The following is a 13451-nucleotide window of genomic DNA, read 5'->3' on the forward strand; positions in this document are numbered from 1 at the left end:
ATACTAGGTCTACTGCCTATCTGCTGTGTGACTAGGAGCAAACAGTTAACTTCTTTAGGCCTAAATTTCTTCTCCTGCAAATGAGGCACATAATAATAACAGCCACTTTATAGATGGGTAGGGGCAGAGCCAGGGTCACACTTGCGAAGGCCGCAACAGCGCGGCTGGCAGAGCCCGAGCACCCGTCTCTTGAGGTCTAAGCCAGCCCCTCTGCTCTTCAGTCCTGAGCTTCCCCTGCCTTCCCACCCAAAGGCCGGAGGAGCCCCGCGGGCCCGTCCTTACCTTGCTGAGGTCCCCCAGGGCCATGATCTTGGCTCCCGGCCTCCTGCTGAGCTGCTCTTTCACCCAGACCTCGATCTGCTTGTTCCACTTCATGGTGAACACGTAGAGGGCGTAGGCCAGCAGCAGCAGCAGGCTCTCCCACCAGGCGATGAGGCTGTCCAGGAAGAACACAATGAGCATGGACAGGTCGAGGATGTAGAAGGAGACATCGCGGAACAGCGGCCACCAGGTGAGGTTGAGGATCTCCCGGGAGAAGAGGGCGCAGGTGCCGATGACAAAGAGGATGTTGAATACGGCCGAGCCCACGATGGTACCGATGCCCACATTGCTGTGGGAAATGAAGACGCCGATGAGGGAGGTGAAGAGCTCTGGGGCAGAGCCTCCAGCGGCCATGAAGGTGGCACCCGCCACGTCATCCGAGATCTGCAGCTTGTCCGTGATGACGCCCAAGGCGGGAACAAAGTACTCGTCACATACGATGGCCAAGGCCACAAACACGTACATCATGCCGAAGATATGCAGGACCACCCAGCCCTGCCGCCGCTCCTCCACGCTGAACAGGTCTGGGGGGTACTCTGCCTTGGGGTGGGTGTCTGGCCAGCCCGGCGGCGGTGCCGGGAGACCGGGACTGGGCGCCCCTGGGAGCAGGGCTGTTGTCGGGCTGTGGGACGGGATGCTGGGTGCAGCGGGAGCTAACGCCACAACCACACAGTGCCGGACCTGGGTGGTCGGAGCGGCGCTGCTGCGTGCTGTGGAAGGGTCCCCGGCCCGCTCCCAGCGGGTGGCTGGGGCTGCTCTGGTGGCGGGTGCACTGGATTGGGGCCAGGGGCTCCTAACACTCCAGGCAGCAGTGGAGGCTTTGGTTTTCACTGGGCTGCTCCCTGTCACCGTGCCGATTGTCGCCTGCCCCTCAGAGGGGGCTGAGGTATGCTCCACGGCTTCTTCCCAGGGAACTGTCAGCTTGTTCTTTCCCACTGATGTCCAAGGACTGGTGGAGCTGTTACTTCCCGCTCTTCTGGGGCTACTCAGGGCATCCTTTTCCACCAGATTCCTTGGAGAAGTCACGATGTGCGTTTTTTCCTCATGTGTTGGGGAAATTGCGGTGTTCTTAACTATTCCTTTGGGAGTAGCAGGGGTCGCTTCATCTGCCATTCTCTTGGGAGCGCTGGTCTCCTGTACTTCATCGGTTGCCATGGTTTCGCTGTCTAGCGCTGCCGCGCTGGGGGTGACCCTAGGGCTCGTTCCCACCGTCATGAATGTGGGTGGTGTGTCCGTGTCTACTGTCCCCCCGGCTGGGGAGGGGGTGTGCTTCTCCCCCTTTCTCTTGGCTTGAGTTGGGCGGGAGCTCCTCATTTCTTCCCTGGGTGTCGGGCTGTGACTTCTTACTGTTAGTCTGCCTGAAGGTGGGGTGTAGTGATTCAGAACTCTAGTGGTTGGGGTGTTTTCCTTCGCTCTTTCTGTGCTGGCTGCTGTTGGGCTGTGCTTGTTCTTGGGTGTCGTCGTAACGATCTTGGCTGTTCTGGGTGGATTAGGGGTGCTCCCCCTCGTCGTGCTGGGAGGTACTTGATCCCTGCCCACTGTGGCCTGGGGTGCTACCACCTCATCCTCCACTTCAGAGCTGTCCTGTGGAGGTTTGCTGGTCACTGTTACCGTCTCATCGCTGGGGAGGTCCCGGCTGGCCAATTTTATAGGCTGTCGGGAAGAGACTTCTGCCCACAGTGAGAGCAGGCCCCGAGGCCTCCTCAGGTGCTGATAGGTAGACCCGATGACCAACATTCCCAATAGGAAGAGGAAGCGACTCCAACGAAGCCTTTTTGGCCGGAGTAACCGCCTCTCCTGCGGCCCCATCCTGATCAGTTTCGCCATGATGGCCAGTTACGAGTGGTCACAGAAGGCCTCTCATTCTATCCTGCTCTGGGGTTCAGGGTGCTATCAGGAAAGATTTCTCCATGAAGACCAGCCAGGGGGTATCCATAAACCTAGAAGGTTAAAAAGAAGTTATTTGTCCCTAAGAGGCGATCTGGGCTCCCACAACTCTGATCTGGGACAGACTGACAATGGGGGTCAAGCAGACACAGAGATATCCTGCTTTGTGGTGGGGAGGGAGAGAACCTGCCGAGGCTCCTGAGCCGGTCCTGTGTGACAGATTCCGCCCAGTGCTCCTGGGCCCCTGCAGAGGCTCTGCCAGTCCTCGGCCTAAGTTGCTGGGGGCTCAGCTACCACAGCTGGTGCCAGCCACACGTCACACCTTAGCAAAGGCTGCGAGGAGGTTGGCAAACCTCTCCCCAAAGGTTGGGGAGACAGGTTGGCAAACTGCAGGCAGAAAGAGCCAGCAGTGTGTGTGTGTGTGTGTGTGTGTGTGTGTACTGTCTTAAAATGATTCCACTGTATCATCCAGAAAGGACAAAGCTCAAAAGTTAATGTCATGGGGCTAACTGGACAGTGTGATTTGGAGGAACATGGAGGAGGAGCCAAAGGCATCATTCCCGGCTGTGCTGCTGACCAGCTCTGCCATCCTGCACAGGCGGGACCCTGGTGCCTCATCTGTGAAATGGGTGTGATAATACTTACACTGATTATGCAAACATGGTCTTCTGAGGGACATTTAGGAAAGGAAAACTGAGAACTAGAGCTCTGAAGAGACTTACTTTTCACTGACTGTCCTATTAGTTCGGCCTTCTTATCATGTATATAATATTTTAAATATAAATTTAATTTAATTGTAATAATGCCTATGTAAATAGTAATAATACTTTTGCCGCAAAAGTCTTGAGAGAGTAAATACATGCAAGGTCTGTGAAAAGCCTTGAATAGAATCAAGTGCTATTATCCAGGCGTGGTGGCACATGCTTGTAGTTCTAGCACTTGGAAGGCTGAGGCAGGAGGATCACTGCGAGTTTGAGGCCAGCCTGGGATACACAGTGAGTTCAAGTCCAGCCTGAACTACATGGTGAAGCTCTGTCTCAGAAAAAAAAAAATAAGAATCAAGTGCTACATAGGCTGTTTCACACAAGGATGCAGGAAGAAAGGAACAGGAAAGGTGCTCAAAGAATCCTCATTTTATAGAGGGCATGGAAACTGGGTGTGGTGGTGCATGCCTGTAATCCCAGCACTCGGGAGGCTGAGGCAGGAGGATCATTGCAAGTTTGAGATCAGCCTGGGCTACAAAGTGAGCTCGAGGCCAGCCTGACCTGCATAGTGAGACCCTGTCTCAAAAAGACCAAAAATAAATAAATAAATAAATAAATAAATAAATAAAAGGTATGGAAGTCCAGCCCCAGGAAATAGTTATTAAATCTCTAATCAGTATCCACAGATATTACAAAACAGTAACTAATGATTGGGTTTGCACATGACAGTAATTTATTCAAAGTAGCTGGGTGAACCGTAGAATCTGCCTGGTGCCATCCCCATGTAAGACATGAAGGTGCTGAGGTCCAGAGAGGACATGTGACTTGCTCAGCATCACACAGCTAGTAAGTGGCCGGGCAGATGAGCCTCCTAATTCCCCAGTCTTTCTAGTGCACCCCACTCAGTAGAGATACAAGTGCACTATTTTAAAAAGCAAAAGAGGGATGAGCAACAAAGGAGAAAGAATAAGAAATAAATTTCCTTCTTGGTCTGATGTCCTTTGCATCTGCCCCTGGCCCTCTGAACTTGCCTTGAACTCAGCACTCTGTAGCAAGCCCGCCAATGTCCCCTGCGGAAACGTCGGAGGGGCTCTGTCCTCCCCGTGTGCCTGAGGCGCAGAGCCAAGCCGGCAGCAGCACTGATCCCTCCTCCCTAAGCACATCATTTACCTTCAAACCCCGACATCCAGTGTCTTCTCAGCTCCGGGAATTTGCCAGAATCCAGGATCTCAAAGAGTGGGTCCAAAGCTGGGCAGCAGGAAACACCCCATCCTCGCGACCCCAACTCCCTTGCGGAATCCTAATTCAAGGCAGGGTTGAGTGTGAAGGGCATGTCAGGGGAGAATATCCAATCCTGCTAATACCCACTTCCTCTAAGAAGCTTAGCAGGGCATTGTACAAGTTCTGGGTCCCAGTGCCTCAGACCAAGCCTGAGGGGGTGAACTGTCCACCAGGGACACAGATGGGTTCACTAGGGGCCCCCGAGTCAAGCACAGAACTTCTAAAACTGCTTCTAAACTATAGGAAGGAGAGGTTGCCCAGGGTATCCATGCTTAGGCAGTGTAAAGATTTGAAAAGATTCGGAAGGTGTTCTTAGGAAACCGAGAGAAAGTACCTAGGGCTTAAGAGATCAGAAGACCTCGGTGAGCACCGGGCTCCACTTGCTACTGGGTGATTCTAAACATAATCTAAATGCAGATTTGGAGGAATAACAATACCTGTCCTACCTATCTGTAACGAAGGTGAGCATCAACCTCAAAGCTGAGCACCTGTAAAGAAAATACTCTGCCAACTTTAAAGCATTTCACAGACAACATATATTTTATTAGGCCTAAAAGAAATCCTTGGCCCGGTGTGGTGGTGCAAGCCTGTAATCCCAGCACATGGGAGGCTGAGGCAGGAGGATTGCTGCGAGTTCAAGGCCAGCCTGGGCTCCAAAGTGAGTTTGAGACCAGCCTGAACTGAATAGTGAGACCCTGTTTAAAAAAAAGAGAGAGAAAAGAAAAAGAAAAATCTTTGAGGGAACAGGCTGGGTGGGACATCCCAAGGTATCCAAGAAGTTGAGGCCAAGAAGCCTGGATCTCCCTCTGGCCCCTGGCTTGGAGCTGATCAAAGTGGCTTGGATTAAAGCATTGGGGGTCTCGTAACCCTACAGCAGTGTTCATCCTAGAAGCCACTTCTAACTCGCAGCTAACTCTGCCTGATATCCACGGATGGGCACGTCTTTCCCGCCCTGTCTCCTGCAGTGTGTGTGGATGGTGGGCTGTGTTAGGTGACTTTAATCTGAAGTAGCAGGTGACCCCTCACAGCTCACTTCTGCCTCCTGTCCCCCGCGGTGGCCTGGAGTAGTAAGGGGGTAACCTGTTCCCTCTGTTGTACCTCTGTGTCCTGGTGTCCCCTCACGCTGGGGCCTGCAGAGGGCCCGGCTCTGCCTTTGCACTGCCGCAGCAGAACCAGACCCAGTTCCCTCCCCTCTCATCCCAGCTCTCCGGCAGCCTGCATCTGGCCCGGAGAGATGGGACACAGAGCACAGCGCACAAAGGACACTTGTGAGCAGTTTTTTTTCTGGAAAAATTCCTCTATTTTTACAGTGCTATTTATGCAAGACAGAAAGTTCATGGGAGAAGCAATTTCCCAAAAAGGTGAATCTTTCTCTCTTACGCTTTTAAATTTTGCCGATGAGTTCCTCCTAGTGTCTAACCTAAGTTTTGCTTCTAGGCATGAGCCCAGGTTCCCCCTGTCTCCTCTTGTGTGCTTGTGGCACATTTTGAAATGCAACAGGCTGTGCACAGGTGTGTTGCTCACCCAAGATCGGAAGCGTCATCTGCACTAGCTGTGTGAGCTGAGAAAAACTATTTCACTGTTTAGGGCTCTAAGTAAACCTCTCATTCCTTTCTTTCCCCCTCTGGTTTTTTGAAACAAGGTCTCCCTATGTAGCCCAAGGTGGCCTCAAACTCAAGCCAATCTTCCTGCCTCAGCCTCCCAAGGGCTGGGCTTACAGGCATGCGCCACCATGCCTGGCCTCCTCTCATCCTGTATAAGGAGGACAATAATGATATTACCAGCTTGATAAGGTTGTTGTGAATATGTAAAACATCAACAGCGCCTGGTACAGCTTTGTTATTATTATTCTGCTTTAGGAGATCCCAGGCCCCACTTGCTGTGAGGATTGTGGAGGGATAGAAGAGAACCCAGCAAGTCCCCACACTTTCCATCGTCACCGCGCTGCAGATCACGATTTATTCGTGCACCTCTTACTAACCGGTGAGCTGCAAGAGGACAAGGCATTGTCTGTCTTGTTTACACTGAACTCCAGAGCTCTGCATAGTGCCTGGCACTCTGTAAATATGTACATATCCCAAGTGGCTGGAGAAAGGCCAGCATCTCTGGGAAGGGAAGCTGATCCGTTTTTGTTCTGCAAAGTTGCCTTGTTTTATGCCCTTCCTTGGAGCAGGGTGGAAGGATGGGTAGGCATGCGGCTCTGAGCCTCTTAATTATATTAGGGGCTGAGGAGGGCAGCGATGGAGGGCAGTGATGCCTCCTCAGAACAGCAGGAAGAGAGAATGAGCCTTTCATCTAAGGTGGAGGGTTTGTGAGCAAGGCTGGTTCATTTCTCGGCCTACATCGGGAGTTGATGCCCGGTCTACAGTGGCACGGTGGCAAGCGGCCAAGATGTGGCAGGGGTTGCAAATACAAATGCTTTCAGAGCCTGGGTGGATAAACGTGGGTTCTGTTGGCTGTGGTCAGATTTGGCAGAGAGGGCTGGGGCTGTGTCTCAATGACCCACAGGCTTTCCGATGCCAAGTCATTCAGTGGTAAGAGGCAAAGCAAGTAGTGAGGAACCTGGGCGGGAGCAAGTGTCCCAAGGCCTCCCATCCTTGGGTTCCTCTTTGTCAAGCCAAGAAAGACAAGATTCCTCATGGGATCGCTGTCAGAGTGGAGAAGCTCTCAGGCCATCAAATAGGATAATGTCACAGCCTCAGACCTTTAGATTATATTACTTAGTTTTTATAGTATATTGTTTAAAGGATGAAAAATGGCTGTCACTGGTAGAAATGAACAAAAGAAGCCCCTGAATGTTCTATGACATTCACCTCTCCAACCCAGCAGCTGGCCTTGCGCCGGAGGCAGGGGGCGCCAGGTGGCCAGGTGGCGGCAGCGCTTCGGGGGAGGGCAGTTCAGAGACAGGGCTTCGTTCTCACATCCCGTGACCATGCCAGGGGCCTGCGGCCTGGAGAAGGGGTCAGGCAGGTGAGATCAGCGGGGTCTGGTGTGGCCAAGCAGGAATCCGCAGCAGGCCCTTTGGTCCATAGCCCTCCTCTAGGTCAAGGAGCAGCCGCCGGGGAGCAACATGGTGACAGTCAGGTTTTAGAGAGGAAGGGTGGTCGAGGCCTAGTGATAGAGCTTTTTTTCCTAATAAGTTGACAAAGACTAAGACACTGAAGTAATACCCTGGGCTGATAAAGGAAGTGATAAGGGAGCACCACAAATGATCTTGTCGCGCCCCTCCAACATGCCAAATTTTTTAGTGGCTTCCCACCTCGGAGTAAAAGTCCCGACAATGGTCTGTGTCATGCCCAATGGCAGGAAACCCAGAAGAACAAAGCCACGTCCACCTGCACCGCTCACCCCGAGCAACGTGAGCACGCTCACATCCGGCCCGCCCCTTGGGGAAGGCACAGCCGCACTCTCTGTGCCCCCACATTCCTCAAGGCAGCAAACTCCTCTCCTCCCCTTGAAATCCTTTGTTCTGCCCTCACTTCCTGCTGATTCTGCTCTCTGAACCCAGCCCACTCCCACAGGAGTGAAGGAACTGCCACGGGTGCTTCCTCAGATGGTCTCTCTCCCCTCCGCACCCTTCACAGTCTACAAGGCCCAACCAGCATTGCTCGTAATAGCAAACACTGAAATCCCTCTAAAAGTCAGTAGAAAACTGGTTATATACGTAATAGCACATCCTTCCGGTAGTCAATTTATATACCGCAGTTAAAAGACAGAAAGTTGTAGCTGGTGTTGTGCCACAGACCTGTAAATCTTGCCAGTTTGGTGGCGCACACCTGTAATCCCAGCACTCAGGAGGCTGAGGCAGGAGGATCATTGCAAGTTCAAGACCAGCCAAGGCTACAAAGGGAGCTCAAGGCCAGCCTGAACTGCATAGCGGGACCCTGTTTCAAAAAGACAAAAAAAGAAACAAAAAAACCCCATAATCTTGGTACTGAGGGATGCAGAGGTGGAAGGACCAAGAGTTTGAGATCTGAGAGTTTGACCTTGTCTCAAAAAATAAAAAGGAAAACCAAAAAAACCACATTGATGTCCATATGTTCATTAACTGATAATAATAGAAGCACAGAGTAGAACATATAATATTGTTATATTTACTTGGGATATTTATATTTTTATTATGTAGTATGTGTGTACGCATCATATACACACACATACACATACTTCATACATATGTAGAGACAGTTTCTCAGAGGTTATGTTAAAATGGCTGTAATTCTGTCACTGACAGATGCAGAATTACCAAAAAACCACCTCTCTGGTACCTCACCTCCCCTTGCAGGCACTGGAACTGTTCTTGAGGAGGGAGACACATGGTTACTGCTAGGAAAAGAAAGGCTTATGTTTCACTTTCTCTATTTCAAACACAAATTTATTTTATAATTTTAAAATTTAGTTTTACTTTGCACTATCTGCTTTTTTCCTGAAAGATGCTACCAAAATTTTACAAGTGTAAGGGATGAACGTAGCAGGATAGGTGGGAGCCCAGACCACGAGGGGACCTTTAATTAATTAATTATTCTTTTTAGACAGGATCTCACTATGCAGTTCAGGCTGCTCTTGAACTCACAATGATTCTCCTGCCTCAGCCCCTCAAGTGCTGGGATTACAGGTGTGCATCACCAGGTCCGGGTCGAGAGGACCTTTAAAAATGTAGACTTTATAACACTTTTCAAAGGAGAGAATGTTCTGGATATTTTACTTCCCAGTTTTCTGGGAATTTTATTTTTTTTATTTTTGAATTTTTGAGACAGAGTCTCGATGTATAGTTCAGACGAGGCTTGAACTCACTGTGTGGTCCAGGCTGGCCTCAGACTCACGGCTATCCTCCTGCCTCAGCCTCCTCAGTGCCGAAAGTGTCCTGAATAAAGAAGCTCAGTTATCTTTGCTTTCTTCTTTGACTTTTCCCCCACTGACCTCTCTTCCTTCCTCCCCACCTTCCCCGGAGGCACAACCAGCATCACATGCTAGACCCCGGGACCCCCTTGTGAATAAGGCTCACCCCTGTTTTCAGAGCAGAAGCAAAGTTAATTGGAATTGGACCTGTGTGAAAGGTTGTCTTTGTTCGGAGCAGCTTTCCATTATCTTAGAATAGAGAGAAGCTTTGTGGTTTGCTCAAATCCCCTGGAAAAGGCTGAAAGAAGATTGAGAGTGATTAAAAGAAAGGGGCCACTGTATGTCTGTGCAAACCATCCCAAGGGGACAGAGACACGAGGGAGAAACCTGTGGATTAAAAGAGTCTCTAGAGATACAGCCACAGATGCCGGTGTTCGGATCTTACTCGGATCATAATTCAAACAAAACGCACAAATTGATGTTTATGAGACAACTGGTTCTTTGAAAGCTGACCAGATAACTGATACTGGGATCTATTGTGAATTACTTTAAATTTGATAATGGCATGGTGCCTTTAAAAAACTTTGTCTCCTTTAGATATGCATACAAAAATCTTCATGAGTGTTGCGCTGCCTGAGATCTGCTTCAAAATTATATGGGGGAGGAGAGACAAAAAATACCATTTTAGGGAGAAGTTGGTAGTGGTAGAAATGAAACAGGATTGAAGACAGAGTTAGCAGTAGAAACCACGTAAAGGCTACATAGGGATTTATTGTATGATTTTGTATGATTATGTTTGTATGATTGAAATTTTGTTTAATAAATTATTTTTTTGAGACAGGGTCTCACCATGCAGTCCAGGCTGGCCTTGAGCTCACTTTGTAGCCCAGGCTGGCTTCAAACTCGAAACGATCCTCCTGCCTCAGCCTCCTGAGTGCTGGGATTATAGGCGAGCACCATCGTGCCCTGCAATAAATTATTTTTTAGAAGAAAGAAGCATCATACTCTGATTTCCTGGGACTTCTACTTTGGTGAAAGAGGGGATTAGGGAGAAGGGAGTGAGAGGGAACGGGCAAGCCTGGCTGGCGTGTATAACTTGGAAGTGGACAGGGTCTGGGCTCGGGGACCAGAAGGGACAAAGGACAGCACAGGAGTGCGAGGAGAGGATGATGGGAAAGGGAAATGGGCCACTGCTTTCTTCCTTCCCTTTCTGCCTTTTGTTCATTTGCTATTTATGAAAAAATCATCCTGGGAACTTAGCAACCGAGATTCTCAGGCACCAAGCCATGAAATTCCACTTTAGTCGGCAGGGCCTCCAAGCCTGCGTTTCCCGCACATCCTAGGAGAGCAGGACAGCTAGATCTTCCAGGCGCTCCAGAACCTAGCTCCTATGAGTGGCTTGGGACGTTTGTCACTGACCTTGACACTGCCAGACTGTGACCAAGCCACTCTGCGGGGCAAAGCTCCGTGATAGCAGCCCACTGATTCAAGGCAGGGAAAAATAAAGGCGATGGGGAATTATGCAAAGGAAGCTGTATATTGATTTCCTTTAATGCGTCGGTGGGACTAGGCAAGATGGAAGGTCTCTCGAGTAGAGAAAGAAATTCATCAGCCAGCTACAGCCTAAAAGCCATCTCCTCTAAGCCCCTCTATCCGGTTGTGCTGATGTTCTCTGATTGTGTATTCACTGAACAGCCTTCTGATCTCTACTGAGGGGAAAAGCTCAAAACACTTACTGGCTGCCGCCAATGACAGCGCATTTCATAGTGCTACCTTTTATTGACAATTTTAATAAATTGATCTTCTGCCTTCTGAGTATTCAGAAAGCCTTTATGCAGAAGAATTAGGTCACTAAGATCTGATTACCCATCTGCAAATGACTACATTTAAGCTTTAGGACCGGGTAAGTTCATGAATCAGCTTGGAACTACAGAACAGTTTTATAGTTTATATCTAGATGTCCCTCCAAAGCCTCCCATGGTCATATGTGAGGATTTGGGGAAGTGACTGGATCATGGGGCGTGATACTCATCAGCGGATTAGTTGACTTTTGAGTTTATGGCTAAATGTGATGTTGGGGCCAGGCATTATGGCACACGCCTGTAATCCTAGCACTCAGGAGGCTGAGGCAGGAGGATTGCCTCGAGTTGAAGGCCAGCCTGGCCTACATAGTGAGTTTAAGGTCAGCCTGAATTACAAAGCGAGATCCCCATCTCAAGAAACAAGGGGGCTGGGGATTTAGCTCAGCGGCAAAGCGCCTGTCTGGCAAGTGCAAGGTCATGAGTTCGGTTCCCGGTACGGGGGAAAAAAAAAAAAAAGAAACAATCAAGAAACAAAACAAAACTTAAATGTTATATTGGGAGATGAAATCTGGTCAGATGAGGTGGGTCACTGGGGGGTGGTCTGGAAGGGTCAGACCCTCCTCCCTTGGTCTCTCTGCTTCCAGGGCCGTGTTCTGAGCTGTTTCTCCTCTGCATGCCCCAGTGCCTTGGAGCCAGATGACTCTGGACTGAAACCTCTACAAACTGTGAGCCCAAATAAACCTTTCCTCTCACAGTTGTGGCTGTCAGGTAATCTGTGCCAGCAACGAGAAAGTGATTAAGACGAGCAATAGCTCCTTGGCTGGGGCATCAGCCCTTTAGGGGTGACTAGACAACCCTTTGCCGACACATTCTTGGCCACATGCCTCAGGACACAAGGTCAGAAAGTGCAAGTACGCCTGACTCAGAAAGGTCAACATTGCATGGTTTCTCTTACATGAGAAACCAACCAACCAAATGAATGAATTTAGATACCGGAGAGATGGCAGGAAACTAGATGCAGACCTTTGGAGAGGGGAAGAGGGTTGGGGGAGGGGGAAGAAATGGAGACAGGAAGGTAACAAGATTGAAAATAAGCAAGATGTGTTAAATGCGTGTACCAATCTCCCACCCTGTATTACTAACATGCTCTAACGAAAAATTAAATAAAAAAAGAAATTATGACTAAGTAACCAGCAGGCTGCCCTCTTCACACCAAGCCTGTGTCTGCTCAAGCGCTGTGAGATCTTGAGCAGGTGAGACGAGCCAGGCTGAAGAAAGTTTTGAAGCACACAAGGTGGTCTGCAGGCCCTGGGGCCTTCCTGCTGTTGAAGATGTCACCAGCATCAGTAGCCTGCCGCTGCCACCTCTGATATACAGAGGAGACGGGAGTAAGGAGCAATTGGGCGAGCTGTGAAAAGTCCGACTTGGGCGGGGCATGGTGGTGTACACCTATACTCCCAGCACTCAGGAGGCTGAGGCAGGAGGATCGCTGTGAATTCAAGGCCAGCCTGCACTACACAGCAAGACCTCGTCTCAACCTCCTCCTCAAAAAACCACAAAAAGTCAGGCTCTGTTGTCCACTTCAAAGCCGTTTCCTTCCTGGTCCCATCCCCCATCTCACCCCACGCCACCTGCTGGAAGCTAGAGGCAGATGCGCAGGCCTTCAAGAGGGCTTTCTGCCCCTGCCTGTAACCATGTGGCACAACTTTGTCCTGGAGCTAGAATTCCCCAAGGGCTGCTGGCATCTCGGAAGCAGGCACTGCTGGCTGCCTACAGGGATAGAAAGTCACATGGTGCGCTAGACAGGACCTCACTGAAGCACAGGCTACACGGGGACACAAGGTGACCAGAGAGGCCTTTCAGGGAAGCCCAAGCACAAACCTCTCTGCACTTCGCCTTGGCCTGGGTAGAAGAAGGGCCTGACTCATTTCTCTGCTTCCTTTAAAGATGGGAGAAAAAGTGGGGCATTGTGGCCACGCCTGTAATCCCGGCAGTCCGGAGGCTGAGGCAGGAGGATTGTTGCAAATTGAAGGCCAGCCTGGACTACATTCTGAGTTCAAGGCCAGCTCAAACTGCACAATGAGACCGTGTCTCAAAAAGCAAACAAACAAAAACGACAAGCGAGAGAGAATGCAAGCACACAGGCAGAGAACATCAAGAGTCTGGCGAAAACTGGGCTCAGGACGGCTGAAAAAAATACACAGCTTAGTGGAAGCAGCGTTGAGCAGGGAATTAGTTTCGGGAGAGGAGGAAGAGGATTCTGGACATTGGCTCAGAAGAGACAAAGAGCAGAGAGGTTAGGCTGGGGCAGCGGAGTGCACAGAAGGGTTAACAGGTTGCAGGGTCGCCCGGCCAGGGGAAGCCCACGGATCTGAAGGAGGATGGCGGTGGGTTATGGGGAGAAGAGGGCGGTGTACAGAGAGAGGGCAGGAAGGGAGAGGCCCAGCCAGGGCTCTGCGAGGTTACAGGGAGAAAGTGTGGTGCAGGGGTGCCCGCGGAGAAGGGCGCGCCCCCTACTGTCCAATCTGAGCCATAGCTCCGCCCCTCAGCCTACGAAGCCCCGCCCCTCAGCCCGCGAAGCCCCGCCCCAGCCCTTGTGCGCCCGGGTTCTTTTCCCCTC

At 50.5% G+C, this 13451-nt stretch overlaps 1 protein-coding gene across 4 annotated transcripts in view; it reads right to left on the reverse strand.

Moving 5' to 3' along the window:
• The window catches only part of Slc24a1 (solute carrier family 24 (sodium/potassium/calcium exchanger), member 1), a 31003-nt gene extending 28855 nt beyond the window's left edge, over window positions 1–2148 (reverse strand). For all 4 annotated transcript variants that reach the window (XM_013518969.1, XM_005393715.2, XM_013518968.1 and 1 more), the window contains exon 1: window positions 283–2148. In XM_013518969.1, coding sequence (XP_013374423.1) covers window positions 283–2148 — 1866 coding nt within the window. The remainder of the gene's footprint in view (window positions 1–282) is intronic.
• Between the last annotated feature and the right edge of the window lie 11303 nt (window positions 2149–13451).

The sequence above is a fragment of the Chinchilla lanigera genome, unplaced genomic scaffold (genome assembly GCF_000276665.1).
Source record: "Chinchilla lanigera isolate Chin_1 unplaced genomic scaffold, ChiLan1.0 scaffold00049, whole genome shotgun sequence".
Taxonomy (NCBI): Eukaryota; Metazoa; Chordata; class Mammalia; order Rodentia; family Chinchillidae; genus Chinchilla; species Chinchilla lanigera.